Here is a 16,552-nt window from a genome sequence, read left to right as displayed (position 1 = left end):
AAAAAGGTTCTATATTTTTATTTCCTCTCTCCCTCTCTCCCTCTCTCCCTCTCTCTCTCTCTCTCTCTCTCTCTCTCTCTCTCTCTCCTTGTTGAAAAAACCTATAAAACCACTCTACTTTGAGCGAAAGTAATATCTTTTTTTTTAGCGAAAGTACTATCAAATTTTATCACTTGGCTAATCCATTGGCTAGTCTGTTGGCTCTAAAACCAGCCAAGTTGTCATCTCTTTCTCCATCTCTCTCTTCTAAGGGATGTATTATTTTTAAAAACCCACAAAACCACAGGTTCTACTATGAATGAGGGCAACATCAAAGTTTTATCAACCCCCAGCATGCAACTGCTCTCTTTTGTCGTCTTCTTGAACAGGAATCCGTCAACTGTCAATTAACCGCACCATCCGATGGTTTTATTGACTCCGACTCCTGTTTCCTGCTCCTCCGGGGGAGGTGGCGGCGGAGGACGAGCAGGCGGCCTCGGCCCCTTCGGCTTCGCCGGATCGACAAAGATGACCCAGCCGTCGAGAAACTTGGCATTCATCCCCTCCCTGGCGGAGCACGCCTCGTCCACCGTAGCATACCTCACGAACCCGAAGCCCTTGGACCGCCCCGTCACCCTGTCCATGATCACCTTGGCTGCACATCCCCAAATCCATCCATATAAACAGCAGGATGACGACTTGATCATGCCGGATAACATTGACCGATGAGATTGACCAATAGTTGACTAGTGGTCAGATCATGCCAGATAACGTTGACCGATAGGTTGACCAATAGTTGACTGGTGGTCAAATCATGCCGGATAATGTTGACCGATAGATTGACCAATAGTTGACTGGTGGTCAAATCATGCCAAATAATGTTGACCGATGAGGTTGACCAATAGTTGACTGGTGGTCAACGGTATCATTGACTGTCATTGGCGTCTGATACCATCATCACGCTGTCTAGGTCATCTTTGACCAACCAAAACATAGTCAACACGAACGTGGTTGACCCCTTGTTATGTTTAATTGGGTCAGAGGAATGTCAACACTTCTCATTGACGATGACGTCAAGACCTTCTTCAGTCATGCATCTGTCCATTTGGTCGTCCAATTGATGACACGTTGACGATAAACACCGCCGACAACGTCGTCTTCAGTCATCTTCAACGGACTGAGATTGATCATGGACCGAGACCGAGACCGGACCGAACTTCACGTCTAGGTTTAGGTTTTCGGTAAAACCAGACCAAGACCAGACCGTGTCCTACCCTAGTGACGACCATGGTTGACCTTGCCTCGTTGACGCTACAGTCAACGTTCAACGCTAGGATACAGTCAACGTCATCGACGAGTACCAAAATCCATCAACCGTCAACGGTTGCCGATGACGATGGTGTTTGCGGTGCTCACCTTCGAGAATCCTGCCGAACGGGGAGAAGGCCTCCTTGAGCTTCTCGTCAGTGGTCATCCTCGAGAGGCCTGAATCGATCGAATTCAGATTGATGATCTGTTCGTGAAGAGTTTGATCGAGATCTTACCGCTGATGAACAGATTCGAGGTGGTGAGAGGAGGATCGGAGAAACTTCCACCTTCGTCGTCGCCGGGAAAGGCCGAGAAGAACCTCGACGATGATGGCTGGTTCATCAGTAGACGACGCAAACTCATGAATCGATTGAAGAGCGCCATCGGAATCCCCAATTTCCTCTTCCTCTTGTCCAATCTGCAGATAAGAACAGTAAAAAATGGCTTCCGCCGCGTTATAAAGCCCTAATTTGCCCTAATTAGGGTTTCGGGAGGTCTGGAAGATGCGGAGGCTGATTTCCTCCGAGATCTTCCTCGGCCGCCATGGATGGAGGCGACTCAGCTCGCAGGCCTCTCCCAGAACTTGGACATTGTTCGTTGGAGGTAAATCCATGGATATTACTTCCGCCGATTACTCGACCGCGTTCAAGGATCGATCTTCTGGTTCTGGCACGATCGCAGGCCTCTCCTACGACACGAACGAGGCCGCAATGAAAGACGCCTTCGAACAGCACGGAGAAGTGATCGCAGGTACCGATCCTACTCTCTTGCCATGAAGCAGATCGATCGGATCTGAAGAAAAACGAGGAACATGTTGCGATCAGTGAACGTGATCTGCGATCGAGTCAGCGGGAGATCAAGAGGCTTCGGATTCGTGAAGTTTGCAGAGGAAGACGCCGCCATGAATGCACTTCGAGAAATGGACGGACAGGTTATCAATTATTCTTCTTTTTTAACAATTTCTTCGGAATTTCAACTCTGATCTTTGCGATCAGTGGCTTGACGGTAGGAACATTCGCGTGGAATCTGCAAACGCTACTCAATTCACGTCGGAAATCTCCGAGAAGAACCATCAAGATTCATCCTGAGCTGACAAATTTGAAAAACGGCAGCTGGAGATGAAGATCGGAGACGATGAACTTTCTATTTATAGTTGGTGTATTAAAGTAAATTAGTTGGGTGCGGGGGTTGATTTGCGAGTATTTTTGCGAAGGTCATTCCCGCCATTAAGGGTATTACTGTCATTTGGGAGTATTAATGAAGCTTTCTCTCCTCATGTAAAATGTTTGGCGTTGATCAATTGTCTGAACATAATTAGTGTATCAAAGTAATTAGTTGGGCACGTCGGTTAATTTGCAAATTAGAACGCTAATGATGTATGTCATTAGTGTTTGCTCGTCCTGGATATATAATGCTGTGATCGGTTGAAGTATGGAATTGAATATATAATGTTGGCTCGTCCTGGATATATAGTGTTTGCTCATCCTGGATATATAATGCTGTGATCAATTGTCTAAACTTAGGAATGTCCTAATTAATGAGCAGAAGCTTAGGCGTGGGAGCAAAAGAAGTCAATAACAATACTGAAAAATCAAGATATAAGAATAATTAAACGTTCAGTTTTAGATGAAACAAGGCCACTTTATTGCTATTTTGGATGAGCTAAAAGAGGGTTCATTGATATCATTCCCCAACACAATATCCATTTTGTAATAAGCAGAGACAATAGAATGAATCAAAAGGTTGTTATAGCACATATCTGGCATCAATATTTGTCCCAATATAGGCATCCACTTGTGTTTTAAGGTCTGGATGCCCATATCAAGTGTATGTGTATTGTTTTTATTAGTTCATGATGATACCCACTTCTATTCCATTGCATTTGGTTAACTCCCTTTCACTTTATCTGCATATCTTCCCGCTTTGTGTTACTCCATCTCTCATGATTCTCTCGCTCCATCCATCTCTATTTATCTCTCACACACTCTCTGGAACTATATCTCTGTATATCTCTATGTTTCTCTTTGTATGTATTTTTGAGAGTTTATTTCAAAAACATAGTGTGTGGAACTTATTGTCTCGATGTTCTACCACTTTTTCAATATATGGATATGAAATCCTATATAGCCATTGTCTACACGATTCTGATATCCATTTGGATATTCAAAACATGCCATAGTTATAACATCTGTCCCCACATATGATTGTTTTTTGAAGCCATATTAGTTTTCTGGATATTGGATTTTCTAGTACTGAATATCAGAACATGTACTGGGGCTAAGCAATACCTTCCATTAGGGGCATAGCATGTCTCTTGTCTTTTAGAAGATGGTTGGCACTGATCAACAGTCAAACTACGATTTGTGTGCTAATTCAATATTTGGTTTATAGGGTTCATTAGGAAGTAGAATCAAATTTAAAGAGCAATAATGTACCATGAAACTTCTATCTTATTTTAATGAATAAACTTGGTTTTGTAGTGCATGATCATCAGAGACGGAAATGCTAGATAGTCCAGGATGCTTTTTGTTGTGTCCCACGTCATTTTATAGGTCGTCCAAAATCGTACGTCTAAGTTCGCCAATGGTATCACAATTTATTATGGCATCGGGAATGGAAAAAGTTATGATTTACATAAGTTATAAAATTCAAGAAAAATATTAAAGGAAATTTTAGTACAGTTCTTCTTCCCCCCAACCAACACATGCGGATTTGGCAGTTTCTTGCCCCAAAACAAAAAACCCATCATGTTCTTCCTATGACTGACAAATTTATGTTTCATCCTATGTGCAAAGCTCTAGACATGATGATTTTTTGTTCCCATGAAAAAAATGTCATGTCCTCATCCTTGCAGTAAAGTAGTTATAATTAGACTCTTGGCATCAAGGAATGACAAACACAATCAGTCATGTCATCATCACGCTAACGAATGATGATTTTTAACCCAATGAAGGTGATATCAATCATTATCAATATGTTTAAATAATCATATTAATATCTTTATTTACAGTAATTTGGTTGTACTTAGGCGTGTTCCTGAAATGATTTAATCATTTTTAAAATGATGTCTTTAACTAATTTTAAGTGTTTTAAGTGTTTTCAGGGAAATAAATGGTCTCATATTCTGAAATAAAATAATTTTAATTTGGAATATGATTTCCCTGAATTTTTTTACATTATATTCATAAAGCTGTGATTTCTCAAAGTCAAAAATATATATTTATTCATATTTTTTGGCTTTATATTTGATTTATATGAATTATTAAGTTAGTTTTGGGTTGGAAAGTCACCACACCACGCATCATTGTCTGATTCATTGAACGATACAAAAGATTCACGTTAATGATCGGTGTCAACCAATCATGAAATCCCATTACTAATTGGCATCATCTAAACATGAAAATGAAATAGTTATCACATTGCCATTAACGATGCAATGATGGCATTAAATGCTAACAAAAAATATCAGTGGCTTATTGTAGACGATCAAGTGGACTAATAAACAAAAAAGAGCCTTTTGTGCAATAAATGTGTGTGTGGATTGCGTATAGTGAATCTTCAAAATATAATAATAGGTTTAACAGTCAACTAATATGGCGACGATGACGTGTACAGGGTCACACATGCACACAAGTTGCTGATGTGTTTCGCAAACATTGAAGGATTTAAAAGCTGCACACTTATGTGGCATGCCAATGCATCACAACATCATGTGCCCCCTTAATTTGAAATTATTATTGCATGAATATACCGCTATTCTGTTATGTAATATTTTTCAATAAGTGAAATGTGGAGTGATGAATCCTTGATTGAGGATGACGCCTAAGAATTTGAGACAATCTTGCACTGAATCAATGCAAAAGACAAAATCATGATGCGACGTGAATCCACTGACGAGGAAGAGAAGAGAAAATATTCAGAGTAAATAAACGGCTAGGAATTGTCTCACTACAAGGCTTGGTGTATGAAATTTTACGAGTGCCGGTAAGCTCCCCCCTCTTCTCCAATGCTTCTCCCCGCACACCTAGGACACCAAGAAAACTCGTGATGGATCTCAAAACTCACTATCTTTCAATCAGCCCACAAAATTAGGAAGCAAGTTCAATATGATTTTTACAATGATACGGGCCTCTATTTATAGATCAGATAGCATGGATAGAAAAAGGAGGGGAAGATGAAGCAACGTTGAAAATTTTAACTCAATCGGAGTGGTAGATCAAAAGTTATGGCCGTTTGAAGTTGAAGCAATCCTAGCCTTTATTTTATTCTCTCTCCTCATCAATGTCATCGGTTTCGTGCCTGTTAAGAAGTCAAAGCACTTGGTATTCTGTGGCTTTTCGTATTCTGTGACTTTTTGTATTCTGTGGCTTCTCGTATTCCGTGGCTTTTCGTATTCCATGGCTTTTCGTATTTTGTGGCTTTTCGTATTCCATGGATTTTCGTATCATGTGCCGCGTGTAAATGACAAGAGGAAAAAAAACAAAGAAAATAACCGCTTTCTTAAAGCTGACATGGCAGCGCGTCAGTGCACCACGACACCCGACGCCATAAAAAAAAGCCAAACTATTTAAATTTTCATATTAAATAAAATAAAATGCCAAAAATATGTATAAATATATATTTTGACTTAGACAAATCAGATCTTTCCAAATTTAAAGTCAATCAATTCCAGAAAAATCATATTCTATCTCAAAAATTATATTCTTTTAGAATATATTGTTAAAAAATCCCAAAAATACAGGAAATTCAGAAATTTGTTTTTAAAACAGATTTAATCATTTTAAGCTTGTTAACATGCAAATATGAGTAATATAATAAATGTAAATATAATAATACAAGGCATTAGAAATGCATGTTGAGGGTAGCTTCGTCCTTCTCTCCTATATTCATCCATACTGTTGGATCAAAAACTGAGCCCTTGATATTTGCAATAAAATATCTTTAAATTCACTTTCTCTAAGGAAGGCAGACTAAGAGAGTATGAGGTATTTGGAGGATGTCAAAAAAAATGGAGGAGGTCAAAGATTCTCGGTGGCTTGAGTGCTTGGAGGAGGTCAAAAAAGAAATGGAGAGGCTGATCTGCAACAGGGAAATCCCTTAATCATGGTGGAACATAGGGATCTAAGGTTAGTCTCTTGAATACATTCCACACCTTAATGATTCATCCCTGAATACATTCTCTTGAATGATTGATTCATCTTAAATACATTCACTTATGTAGATCCATATCAATGTCATCTTTTCCACCTCCATATAGTATCATTTATTAGCATTACACACCTCATATCAACTTCACCGCGTCCCCTAAACTGTTATCTTTGTCCACATCATTTCTCACTCGTCTACTACTCAACCATCTTTTCCTTATATCTTTCCCCATCTTACTCCTCGTTTACATCCACTTTATTCAAGTCACCATGACTACTTCTTTCTCATTGATGGTCACATCATCATTCCACACCTAGGATCTCTTCTGATGGGAATATATATGAAAATCAAGCCAATCACACATTCCACATATTATTCTATGTTCATGAATACATTGTATTCATTATAGTGCAGGTGTAATGCTTGTAACGAGTCCATGAATACATGATCAGACTTTGTGAATTATGATGATAACATAATAAAATATCACTAATGTTTAAGCATGTGTTTTAAATATTCATATTTGAATGATACTCGAGATCTAGTCTCACTAATATGATAAGTATGGTCGGTTCGGTAGCCATAAGCATGATGATATAAGGATAGATTGTGGGTGTTTTGTAGCAAAAAAGAATTCACTGAATTAATTCATAGAAATCCATAATGGTATTACACCAAATTTCCAATCATGTTGATTAAAATCACCGTTGTGTAAGTGGTCCTCACACTTGAGATACCAAAAGCATATTGTGGATGCAGAATTGTACTTTGACTATGACTTTGGAGTTCCTAATCATGGAATTATAAATATTCTTAGTTCGGTTGCATCAAGAAGTCTACAAATATAACTAAGTGGTCAAGATGTGATCACATACCTTATATGTAAGAGGATACTACTTAAGGAAGACAATGGGATGAAGTCCTTAGTCGAGGTTATGACATATTGGAGAAGACGTCTCCAATAATTTTCAAATGTATCAAAATTAACTCAGATCGCTGATTAGGGTTTGACATTTGACCATGCCCTAGGTCATCCTAGGAGTGTCAAATGGATGAAGGACTATGCGTACACTGTACCCGATGACATACATGTTTCATGAGTGAGTTGATACAAACTCCTTTATATATTATATATTACAAGGTGTATGTTAAATTGATTTGAGTTGGAGACTTGAACTATAGATTGGGTTAAATTGATCATATACTAATTAATCTATTTGATTATATGATTAATAAATTTTGAAGGCAATAAAGTTTATCGCCCCCTTGAGTCGTTAATTAGACTGATACACATGCGTAGAGGTGTTTGATTAATAAACGTCCAAATGGTGTTTGGACTTTGGAAGATATACTTCAAGTGTGTGGGTTTTATGAAAATACCCACATATTATAAAGAGAATGAGGCCTTGAATGAAAAATTTTAGGGTCCTTTTCCTCTTTATCCCTTCTCCCTATAGCTCCTCTCCATCCCGTTGTGATTTGAATGACTTGACAACGACGATAGAGCATGAATAGAGCTTGTCTAGGTCAAAGAGGAGATTCATTATTCTATGGATTGTGAGGATATGCCTAGAGGCTGCACATGTTAGTAACTCAACATATCTCTCTCGAGGATACAATATTCATGAATCCCATTTGTGCCCAAGTAATTCGACTCATTGATTTAATGACGCCATTTAGTTTCTGTTATCAGTCATTAATTGTGAATCATTCTAAGTTTTCATTCAGATCAAGCTCTGGGAACCTAATACTCATCTTATATCACCATTTTCACCAGAGCGCTGCCTCTGAACTCTTAGTCTTTCATACATAAACATGGATAAATCTTTTAATCTTTCACTGTCCGAAGATCTCAATCCCAAGTTCAGATTAAACCTTTCAATTTTAACATGAACACCGGATGAAATCCCTTTAAAAAATGCCAGATTTTTTACTTGAGTTGCCAAAATTTATTTCATCCCATAACAAAATATCAAAATTTTTGTCTAGATAAGTCAAAGTCATTCAATGACAAATATGTCAGCATCTCGTCACTATCTGTTCATCACCTTGTCATCATCTCATTGTTTTTCTCATACCAAAATGGATAACGATGATGAAGATTTATTTTCGTCATAGTCATCATATGTTAATCATCTAACGAGGAACTCATCATTGTCTTGACATTGCGCCATTGCCTTGTCGTCATCTTAGGATTCGTCTCACACCAAATATGGTGAACTTTCATACATCCAAATAATTTGATGACAGATTAGTCATCACAATGTCATCATGTTGTCATTTGTCTCATATCATAAGTGCACAATGACAATAACCATGCTTCCATATGCCAAAAGACTTTGTAGGAATAAGACTTTGTCTCCTCTTCGTTGATTAAATAATTATTTTTATGTGTGTTGCTTTCCGATTTACTTACAATGCTTAATCATTCTTTTATTGCGTTGCACTCTGATGTACTTACATTGCTTAATAATTATATTATTCTGTTCCACTCTGATCTACTTATAGTGAATGTTGCATCATAGAGGAAGAGTGGGATCCATACAAGATCCCAATGAAGCACAACATCAGAATGGCTTTTTTTCTGGCGCATGCAAGTGTGCCATCCAGGCAACTCTCTTTTTCTATTACTCAATACACGATTTGTGGCGAAGAAGTTATAGGGGAGAAGAAGTCGACGGATATGATGAAACCCCTTTGGACTTTGAAACACAGGGAATTATAGTTGACGATGATGTAAATGCTGCCATTGTTAAGCCTCTTCGTTGAAGAGTCAGGTTTCATGCTATTATTGATGCATACTCCAGGATATGCTCGATTTATCTTTCATTTGCGAAATGAACATGTAGGTTATGGCATTTATATCTTAATTATATTTCCATTTCTGTTCTTTTGAGGATAAATCAGACTTTTGGAATATTTTTTCATCCCTTACTTTTTACATATCAATTCCCATCCCTTCCAAATCCCTATCTCGATATAGTTAAATCCATAAGATCCATTCCTTACAGAGATGACCCGTACGCATCCAAATAGGTTGAACTATTTACTGAGTATTGGTTTATAAATTTTATTGATTCAACTCAAAACCACAACAACTTAAATTTGTTCCTAAATTTGAATATGTGAGTATGTGATGGATGTTGTGACAAATACTTGTGATGGGTGACATGACAGGACAACAGTTAGAGTTGATGAAGATAAAATAATTTTAAATGCAGAAAAATGGGGGAAATGGAAAAATAAAATTATTTTATGTCTACAATAAAATGAGTTATACTATGATTAAAATGGAAATTCAAAAAAATATTAAATATTTATAAATACACTCTAATCTAAATAAATGAAGGAAAAATATACAATGGTTGGTTGTCAATAGTACCGGTTCCAATGAGTATAGGATAATGCCAAAACATAAGTTTTATCAAATAAAATTATGGGAAGAGGATAAAAGCCCATGACACATTAACTTTTAAATTATGGAAAAAGAAAAACAGAAGCGAGTTTTTGTGTATTTAGAATAAAAGGAGAGATACCACGAGAGAGAGTCAGTGAGATAGTGAGAGATAGAGACATAGAATTGAAAATTTTAAAAATAAATGTGTAAAATTTATAATTGTTGATATTTATGTTCCTCATCTATGGCAGGACACTGTCTGGTGACATGACAAAGATGGGACAATCAATCTAACTACGTGTGACGAAAACATGATGGATTTTGTTAAAAACCTGGGACTTGTGACCGGGCAGGAGATACGATGAACTCGGCATCACATCCTCGTCCATCACCACCCGTCATCCGCGAGCCGTCTGGTCCTGGACATGAGGTTCTTTTGTTGGGTTTGATCAACAGTCTAATTAAAAGTAGTATAGTAAAGTAATTAGTAAGGTAACCGGGGTCCGTCTGCAATTTAGATGCTGCTCCCACCTGAGGGCGTTTTTGTAAAAGTAAACTTAGCTCTTCTATAAATACCGGCCCGAAGCCCTAATCCTTATTTCGATGATAGTGTGTATGAGAAGCTAGGGTTTCAATCGATTACGACTGCTGAGATTCTCTTCTCTTTCTTGTTCGAGGTTTGGCTCGCGTTCTATTCGATCTCCTTCTTGATTATCGTCTATCGTTCTATCATATTTCATTCTAGTTCGACGTTTGGCTCTCGTTCTGTTCAATCTCTCTCTTGTGCGAGGTTTGGCTCTCGTTCTATTTGATCTATATATTTTTCGAGGTTCGTCTCTCGTTCTAGTCAATCTGTTCCTTGATCTTGAACCGAATATCTCTAATCTATCATTGCCGTCTCCATTTAGTGCATTTCCTCTTAAGCAAGCATTTTTCCTCTTTAATTCTCTGTTCCACTGGATTTCAAGTCAGGTACCAGGATATATCACTCTCAATATCTTCGTACGTCGTGTGCAATTGAAAGTTCTGCAACAAGATTATTACCGAGGCCTTCATGCTTGTATTTTTGTTCATCCTCAATAGAGGAAGATGTTTCTTACTTGAGCCAGTTTGCAGAGCAAAGACGCCTTCCTATATGGCGCGCTTTGCCTTGAAGGCTGGCCACAACGATGTAGTAATCAATTCTCCGTGCCTCTCAAAGCCTCTGTGTTGTGAAGGCCTCGAACACATTGATACATTTCTTCCTTTCAATCCCCTATTTCTCTAAGATTGATCCTTAATTTATCAATATATATAGTTGATTAAGTGATATTTATTATCTTTCTGAACAGTTTTTCTTCATAATGCATGTGTGCATTAAAAAATTTGAACGTGTCAGTGTCCAAGTACCTATTTTGGATTCAGAATTTTCACATTTCTATCTTTTGTTCTAACATACAGGACCACCCCGCAACAAGAAATAATTAAATCGGTAATTAATTAGGATGTTATTTGAGGACAGCTAGAACATAGGCATCAAACCAGTTTTATGTCTTGTTCTAACGTTTACAACCAGGCCCCAGATATTCACGAGAACTGGTCAAATCAAATTCTGCCACGACCTTATAAATATTTTAATGGGCATTTGTGTCAATAATAATTTCCTATCTGACCTTGAGAATAACCACTTGAATTGGTTATGCTGTCGACATCACAATCCTTGAAAGAATGATTATTTATACTCGTCCATAGGAATGATTATTTAGATTATTAGATTCTAGTGGATGGCTAGGACATTATCAAGATAGTGACAAATCCTGTTATTAAACCTCCGTTAATACTTTATAAATAAAAATAGTGACATGGTCAGGATGTATTTTCGTCCTTATAAGCTGGGACTGACGATGGACGATGAGGGACGGAAGAAAATTGATTCCTTGACATTTTGCATCGACCCTTCTCAAGGTAGTTGTTATAGTTCCGCATCGACCCCGTACTTGTTTCAAGGAAGGGACGGGGTGAATTTTGTCCCATCATATGTCAGATGTTAGATCAGGGACGAAGGACGGGACAGTTTGTCGTCCACCAAAAAAACTGTCCCGTCCTATAATTTGCGGCCGGTTTATTGTCTCGTCCAGTCCTCCCGGGATGAATGTTCGTCCCGAAATTCGTCCCTAACGAAAAAACTCAATTTATATTTTTAATACATTAATATACATTTTTCTAAAAAATTTTGAGGAAAATATGGAGGAGAGAGAATGTATATAGACATATGTATAATTAATTCTGAGTGGCGTCAGTTTGCACTAAAGTTCGCCCAACCGATTGCCGTCCGTCATCCGGTATTGGTTACCCAATATCTGATATCCGGGAAAAAATGGGGCGGTGCCAGATATCGGATATCGGACGATATCCGTCCCTGAGGGGTAGATGGATATCGGTACCGAACACCGTAGTTAGAGGGACGCGATGGATATCGGATGCCGGTTATCGGTTTTCGATATCCGGAAATCAGAACCGGTATGCGGATATCAGTACCGGTATAGACTGAAAAAAATTAAGCTATCTGCCCATTCATTTGTTTATTTATATCTCAGGACTTTTTTTTATATCTCAGGACTTAGGTTTTGATATGTTATCAACATTGATTAATATATATAGTGTAATATTTTTATTTTCTTCCATATGGCATAACAGGATTCACAGTTTACATTAAAATTAGAATCCTGTTATCCCACATGGAAGACATAAAAATGTATGCTGTATATATTATACAAGGTATATGTATTAAATGAATTAATACTATAATGATAGATTTTTTATATTATAATCGGCTAATATATAATATATATTTACGATATTAATACTTCGTCTTATAAATACAGGCTGAAATTTCTTTTATCTTCCATATGGGATAAAGTATTCAGAGTTTGTTAATCTTGGAATCCTGTTGTTATCTCATATGGAAGAAAAAAAAAGTTCGACTTGTATATATTATAGTGTTAGTAAACAAATTAAAAGCTCTAAATACCCTTTACCGCAAGTTTATTCGCCTAATCGTTCTTTAATAATGAATGAAAAATATTTTTATAAAATATATCGGTGTTGGATATCGAAAACCGATATCCACGCCCGATATCTGATATCGTCATCCTTCCCCCTGATACCAAGACAGATCTTGACATCGAGACCGATATTGGTATCAGATATCAACACTATAGCAACTAATACCAATATCTGATATCTGGATATTGAAATGAATGGATACCGGAAATTGACTTCTAGTATCCGATACAATATCCGCCCCGAAACCGGCATCCAGTACCGGTATCAGGACGGGCAAACACTAGTTTGCACGCTCGATAAAACACAAGGACCTTGATGCAAATTGTCGTAGCGAGGCCCTGTGGTGAGATCTCAATTGTCGGATGTGAATCTGGTAGTTTTTTGTCCACATCCAGCTGGGTGATGTTGACAGTTATCACATGAATCAAGGAAAATATGAGATTATCGAGAATGATTTAACTTAAATTGAGATATCCAATGATTTAGAAAGAGTTCAGGCTGAAATTATAAAGGCAGCTATTGTAGCGTGCATTCATCCTTTTTGACACATGTCTACCCTTTTTTACTTGTCTTTTGTTGTCGATAGCGTAGGTTTTTATCATCATGCATGCCACCATCAACTTCTTCGCATGTCAGAGTGTATCCGCTTCCACCTTTTATTGTCTCTAGTGATGGTAAAATCTACATCATTCAACCAACCATGTCACTGGTTATTGTGTACCTGCAACCATCTCCATCGCTATTTGTAGTGGTAACACTTAAATGTTGATTCCATTTGCCACAGACATTTAATTAATCATTTGCATTTCTTACTGGAAAGTTTTGTACAAGTTCCAAATTTATTCTGTAAAATTTAGACAATTAATGTTTATTAGAATAACAATGTCATCTGCTTTCTATAATGATTTTGAATTAACTTTCATTTAATTATATTATATTCAAAAATAGAAATGAAAGTTAAAATTCATTTGTTTAATAATTGTTTCCTAATTATTTAACCTTTATTCTCTGTATGCTTGTATGAAAATTATTAAACATTATTATATACATAAAATGTCTCAAACCAAAAAATATTTCACCTTAATTTATGGTTTATTAATTGTCACGTCATAGACCAACCAGAGCAAATGTTAGGTATGCATTACTATATATCAAGTGCAAATCCCTAATTTTTTTTTATGAAGATGTAGATCTTGACATGTAGTCAAAATCCTTCCATGTACATTGACTTATCTCTCTCTCTCTCTCTCTCCCTCTCTCTCTCTCTATCCTCTTTATCAATACCTAGGTTTGACAATTTATTTCTAAATCTCACGATCATATTACACACCAATGAACAACCGTGCAGATTATTGTCCAAGCTTTAACTTTCCAATTGCAAAAAACTTCTCAGATCATGTCCCTCTGGCAGCATGTCTCCTGGATAAGTATCATTTTTATAAGAGTAATGGGTGACAAATATACTTGAAAAAACAGGCTCCGATCGTTTTCTTACATGCTTGCTAATTTTTCATTGAAAAAAATCACTTTTTAACAACATTTTAAACAACATCCTAGATATGTACAATGTCTTTGCAGTAGTATCATATCCTCATCCCCCCAGGCCCCAGCCTCCTTAAAAACTTCATTTTTTTTCATTATGTTCGCATAAATATATTTGTCAAATCTTCACTTCTTTAACATCGTCGATGTAGGTGCAATTGAAGCGTTAATGGGCAGCTCTTTGCAGAAGTATACAGCGACAACCCAATGTGGCGAAATGCATTATTCAGCGTGAGAAGAGGCGTCGTTGCCCTTCATGGCTATCATCATCAGTCCTCGGCCTACACTTCCGAGATCTTCGTCAGCAGTATATATCTATCTATCTCTCTTTCTACGTACTTGATTTCTGATGTTATTTCTACTTATGACAGGGTTATCGTCATACACCACGGAAGAAGAGCTCAGGTCAATGTTCTCACCTTTTGGCAAGATACAGGAAGGTATGATCATCTTTGCTGTAGACCCAATTTGATTTTTCATGTTGTAACTCTTCTGCAGTAAGGTTAATTAGGGATAAGATAACCCGGCGGCCCAAAGGGTTTGGATTTGTGAGATACGAGACGGAGGAAGAAGCAGAACGAGCCATGAAGGCCATGGATAGCAGGGTACAGTATTTTTCCCTATTAATCTGTATTTTGATTTATTTGAAGGTGGATGTTCGTTCTCCAATTTTATATTATAACATATGAATCTTGTCCCACGGTCTTTGGCATGACTGATTCTTAGGGAAATTCTGTGTTTCTTCCTAGTGATTAATTGAGGTTACCGTAAAATTAATAAATAATCAAAGGCTTCAATAGAAAGAAAGGGGGATTGTTCTGGCCGAGATTAATGATCAAAATAGAGAGCAGAAGGGTATACTGTTATGAACAAATTTTATTTCCCTCCCCTGTGATTATTTGGCAGGATCACCCTTCGTCAACTACCTTAAAAAAATAGTACTTTTGTGTTTAAACTTAATATCTTTCAAACGGGTTACTTTTTTGTTTAATTCTGTTGTTATTGTTCTTATGTTCCGGATGTCATTCTGTCACTTTTGCATATTAAGCGCAATTTTTTATCATTCCTGCTCAAATTTAATCTGGTGAATGTGTCTATCCGACGTTCTCGAGTCTCATATTCTCTATGTATTATCAGCTTTTTTACAAGTATTTGTTGCATATTTTTAAGTACTGTTTACATTACTGGTCATGATTTGAATGTTCATATTCGGTTTATTGTTGCGTTTATTGATCAATGCTTAGTTGCCGTTCATAAATATCAGCAAGTTTAATTACCTGCTCGATACTTTTTGGGGGGTTCAATGAAATCTCCTTTTTTTTTTTATTCGGCTTGCAAGGCAAGCCCCTCCCTGGGGCGTTACTCCCTCTCATCGATTAGCTATTTAAATGATTTTCTTTTATAATTTTGAAATTTGTTTGTGCATATTTTTGTACTTCAAAAAGTAATTGTTTTGCGACATCATGGCTCATCACTGTTTACATGTATATGTGGAAATTAATTCATAAATAAGGCTTTGACGATTTACCAAAAATATAGTGTTCGTTGTGACCTTCAATTAGCTTCCACTCACATTTCTGTCTTTATATGTTTTGAGGAAGAAATTAGGTTGGATACAAGAGTTGACATGATTTCCATTTCTTTATTTTCTTTTCAGATTTTCTCTGGTAGGCTGATTTTTGTGGAAATTGCAAAATCCGAGCAGGGTGGTTCTTCAGAGGTGCACTGATCCCCATGTCAGTGGGATAGATTTCAATCTGAGTGAATTCCAAGTGTATGCTTATAATCGTAAACCCCCGATCAGGCAATAGATTTGAGATTGAAAATATAGGTCTTGATACTGTCTTTAATAAGTGGTATGTGGTTTATTTAGATTTCTAACCAAGTGCTTAAATAATATATATTTTCTATTTATTCACACTTCATAGCAAAGCTCGGATGTACAAAGAGAGAATGCAAGAGAGATTTCAGACTGAATGAGTTCCACATGAATGTTAGATTCCTATTTTATGAGGTTTTAGTATGTTTAATTAGAGAAAAAGGTAAATGTGTCATCTAATAACCAGTGTACTTTATATGAATGACTAAACAAACACTAAACCAATCTAGGTTTCCTATTAGCAATGCAACTAC

At 37.0% G+C, this 16,552-nt stretch overlaps 3 protein-coding genes and 1 non-coding gene across 6 annotated transcripts; 3 read left to right on the top strand and 1 right to left on the bottom strand.

Moving 5' to 3' along the window:
• Positions 1–242: 242 nt before the first annotated feature.
• LOC144714464 (RNA-binding (RRM/RBD/RNP motifs) family protein) lies at positions 243–1,671 on the bottom strand. The gene is made up of 3 exons (XM_078589213.1): positions 1,524–1,671; positions 1,396–1,464; positions 243–634 (listed from the first exon to the last, which is right to left on the bottom strand). The coding sequence occupies exons 1-3, from the start codon at positions 1,669–1,671 to the stop codon at positions 387–389; spliced, it is 465 nt and encodes a 154-aa protein (XP_078445339.1). The 3' UTR covers positions 243–386.
• Positions 1,672–1,751: 80 nt separating this feature from the next.
• Positions 1,752–2,630, top strand: LOC144714465 (glycine-rich RNA-binding protein 2, mitochondrial-like). Of its 3 annotated transcripts, XM_078589216.1 has the most exons (4): positions 1,752–1,890; positions 1,969–2,037; positions 2,112–2,218; positions 2,283–2,630. In XM_078589216.1, exons 1-4 carry the CDS (start codon positions 1,791–1,793, stop codon positions 2,373–2,375), a joined length of 369 nt encoding a protein of 122 aa, XP_078445342.1. In that variant the 5' UTR covers positions 1,752–1,790; the 3' UTR covers positions 2,376–2,630. The 3 variants fall into 3 exon arrangements, with proteins under 3 accessions (XP_078445342.1, XP_078445341.1, XP_078445340.1); XM_078589215.1 differs by having other exon boundaries at positions 1,791–2,037; positions 2,297–2,630; XM_078589214.1 differs by having other exon boundaries at positions 1,791–2,037.
• A 7,791-nt stretch (positions 2,631–10,421) lies between these two features.
• LOC144714494 (organelle RRM domain-containing protein 6, chloroplastic-like) lies at positions 10,422–16,337 on the top strand. Its single transcript, XM_078589248.1, has 5 exons — positions 10,422–10,509; positions 14,572–14,726; positions 14,791–14,859; positions 14,918–15,024; positions 16,077–16,337. Exons 2-5 carry the CDS (start codon positions 14,627–14,629, stop codon positions 16,146–16,148), a joined length of 348 nt encoding a protein of 115 aa, XP_078445374.1. The 5' UTR covers positions 10,422–10,509; positions 14,572–14,626; the 3' UTR covers positions 16,149–16,337.
• LOC144714712 (small nucleolar RNA snoR86) lies at positions 10,948–11,071 on the top strand. Its single transcript, XR_013584444.1, has one exon. It is a non-coding gene; the product is annotated as a small nucleolar RNA snoR86 (small nucleolar RNA).
• Positions 16,338–16,552: the final 215 nt, after the last annotated feature.

This window comes from Wolffia australiana, chromosome 17 (assembly GCF_029677425.1).
Source record: "Wolffia australiana isolate 7733 chromosome 17, ASM2967742v1".
In the NCBI taxonomy this organism is placed as follows: domain Eukaryota; kingdom Viridiplantae; phylum Streptophyta; class Magnoliopsida; order Alismatales; family Araceae; genus Wolffia; species Wolffia australiana.
This window is presented reverse-complemented; position numbering and strand designations above follow the sequence as displayed.

What these genes read in the sequence shown, in the direction of transcription:
- LOC144714464 (XM_078589213.1), bottom strand. Translation starts at nt 1,671, where the DNA reads ATGGCGCTCTTCAATCGATTCATGAGTTTGCGTCGTCTACTGATGAAC. An exon ending in CTCGAATCTGTTCATCAGCG is followed by an intron (nt 1,465 to 1,523) that starts GTAAGATCTCGA and finishes CGATCGATTCAG; the next exon opens with GCCTCTCGAGGATGACCACT. An exon ending in GTTCGGCAGGATTCTCGAAG is followed by an intron (nt 635 to 1,395) that starts GTGAGCACCGCA and finishes GGGGATGTGCAG; the next exon opens with CCAAGGTGATCATGGACAGG.
- LOC144714494 (XM_078589248.1), top strand. Translation starts at nt 14,627, where the DNA reads ATGTGGCGAAATGCATTATTCAGCGTGAGAAGAGGCGTCGTTGCCCTT. An exon ending in TTCCGAGATCTTCGTCAGCA is followed by an intron (nt 14,727 to 14,790) that starts GTATATATCTAT and finishes TACTTATGACAG; the next exon opens with GGTTATCGTCATACACCACG. An exon ending in TTTTGGCAAGATACAGGAAG is followed by an intron (nt 14,860 to 14,917) that starts GTATGATCATCT and finishes ACTCTTCTGCAG; the next exon opens with TAAGGTTAATTAGGGATAAG.
- LOC144714465 (XM_078589214.1), top strand. Translation starts at nt 1,791, where the DNA reads ATGCGGAGGCTGATTTCCTCCGAGATCTTCCTCGGCCGCCATGGATGG. An exon ending in GCACGGAGAAGTGATCGCAG is followed by an intron (nt 2,038 to 2,111) that starts GTACCGATCCTA and finishes TGTTGCGATCAG; the next exon opens with TGAACGTGATCTGCGATCGA. An exon ending in TTCGAGAAATGGACGGACAG is followed by an intron (nt 2,219 to 2,282) that starts GTTATCAATTAT and finishes CTTTGCGATCAG; the next exon opens with TGGCTTGACGGTAGGAACAT.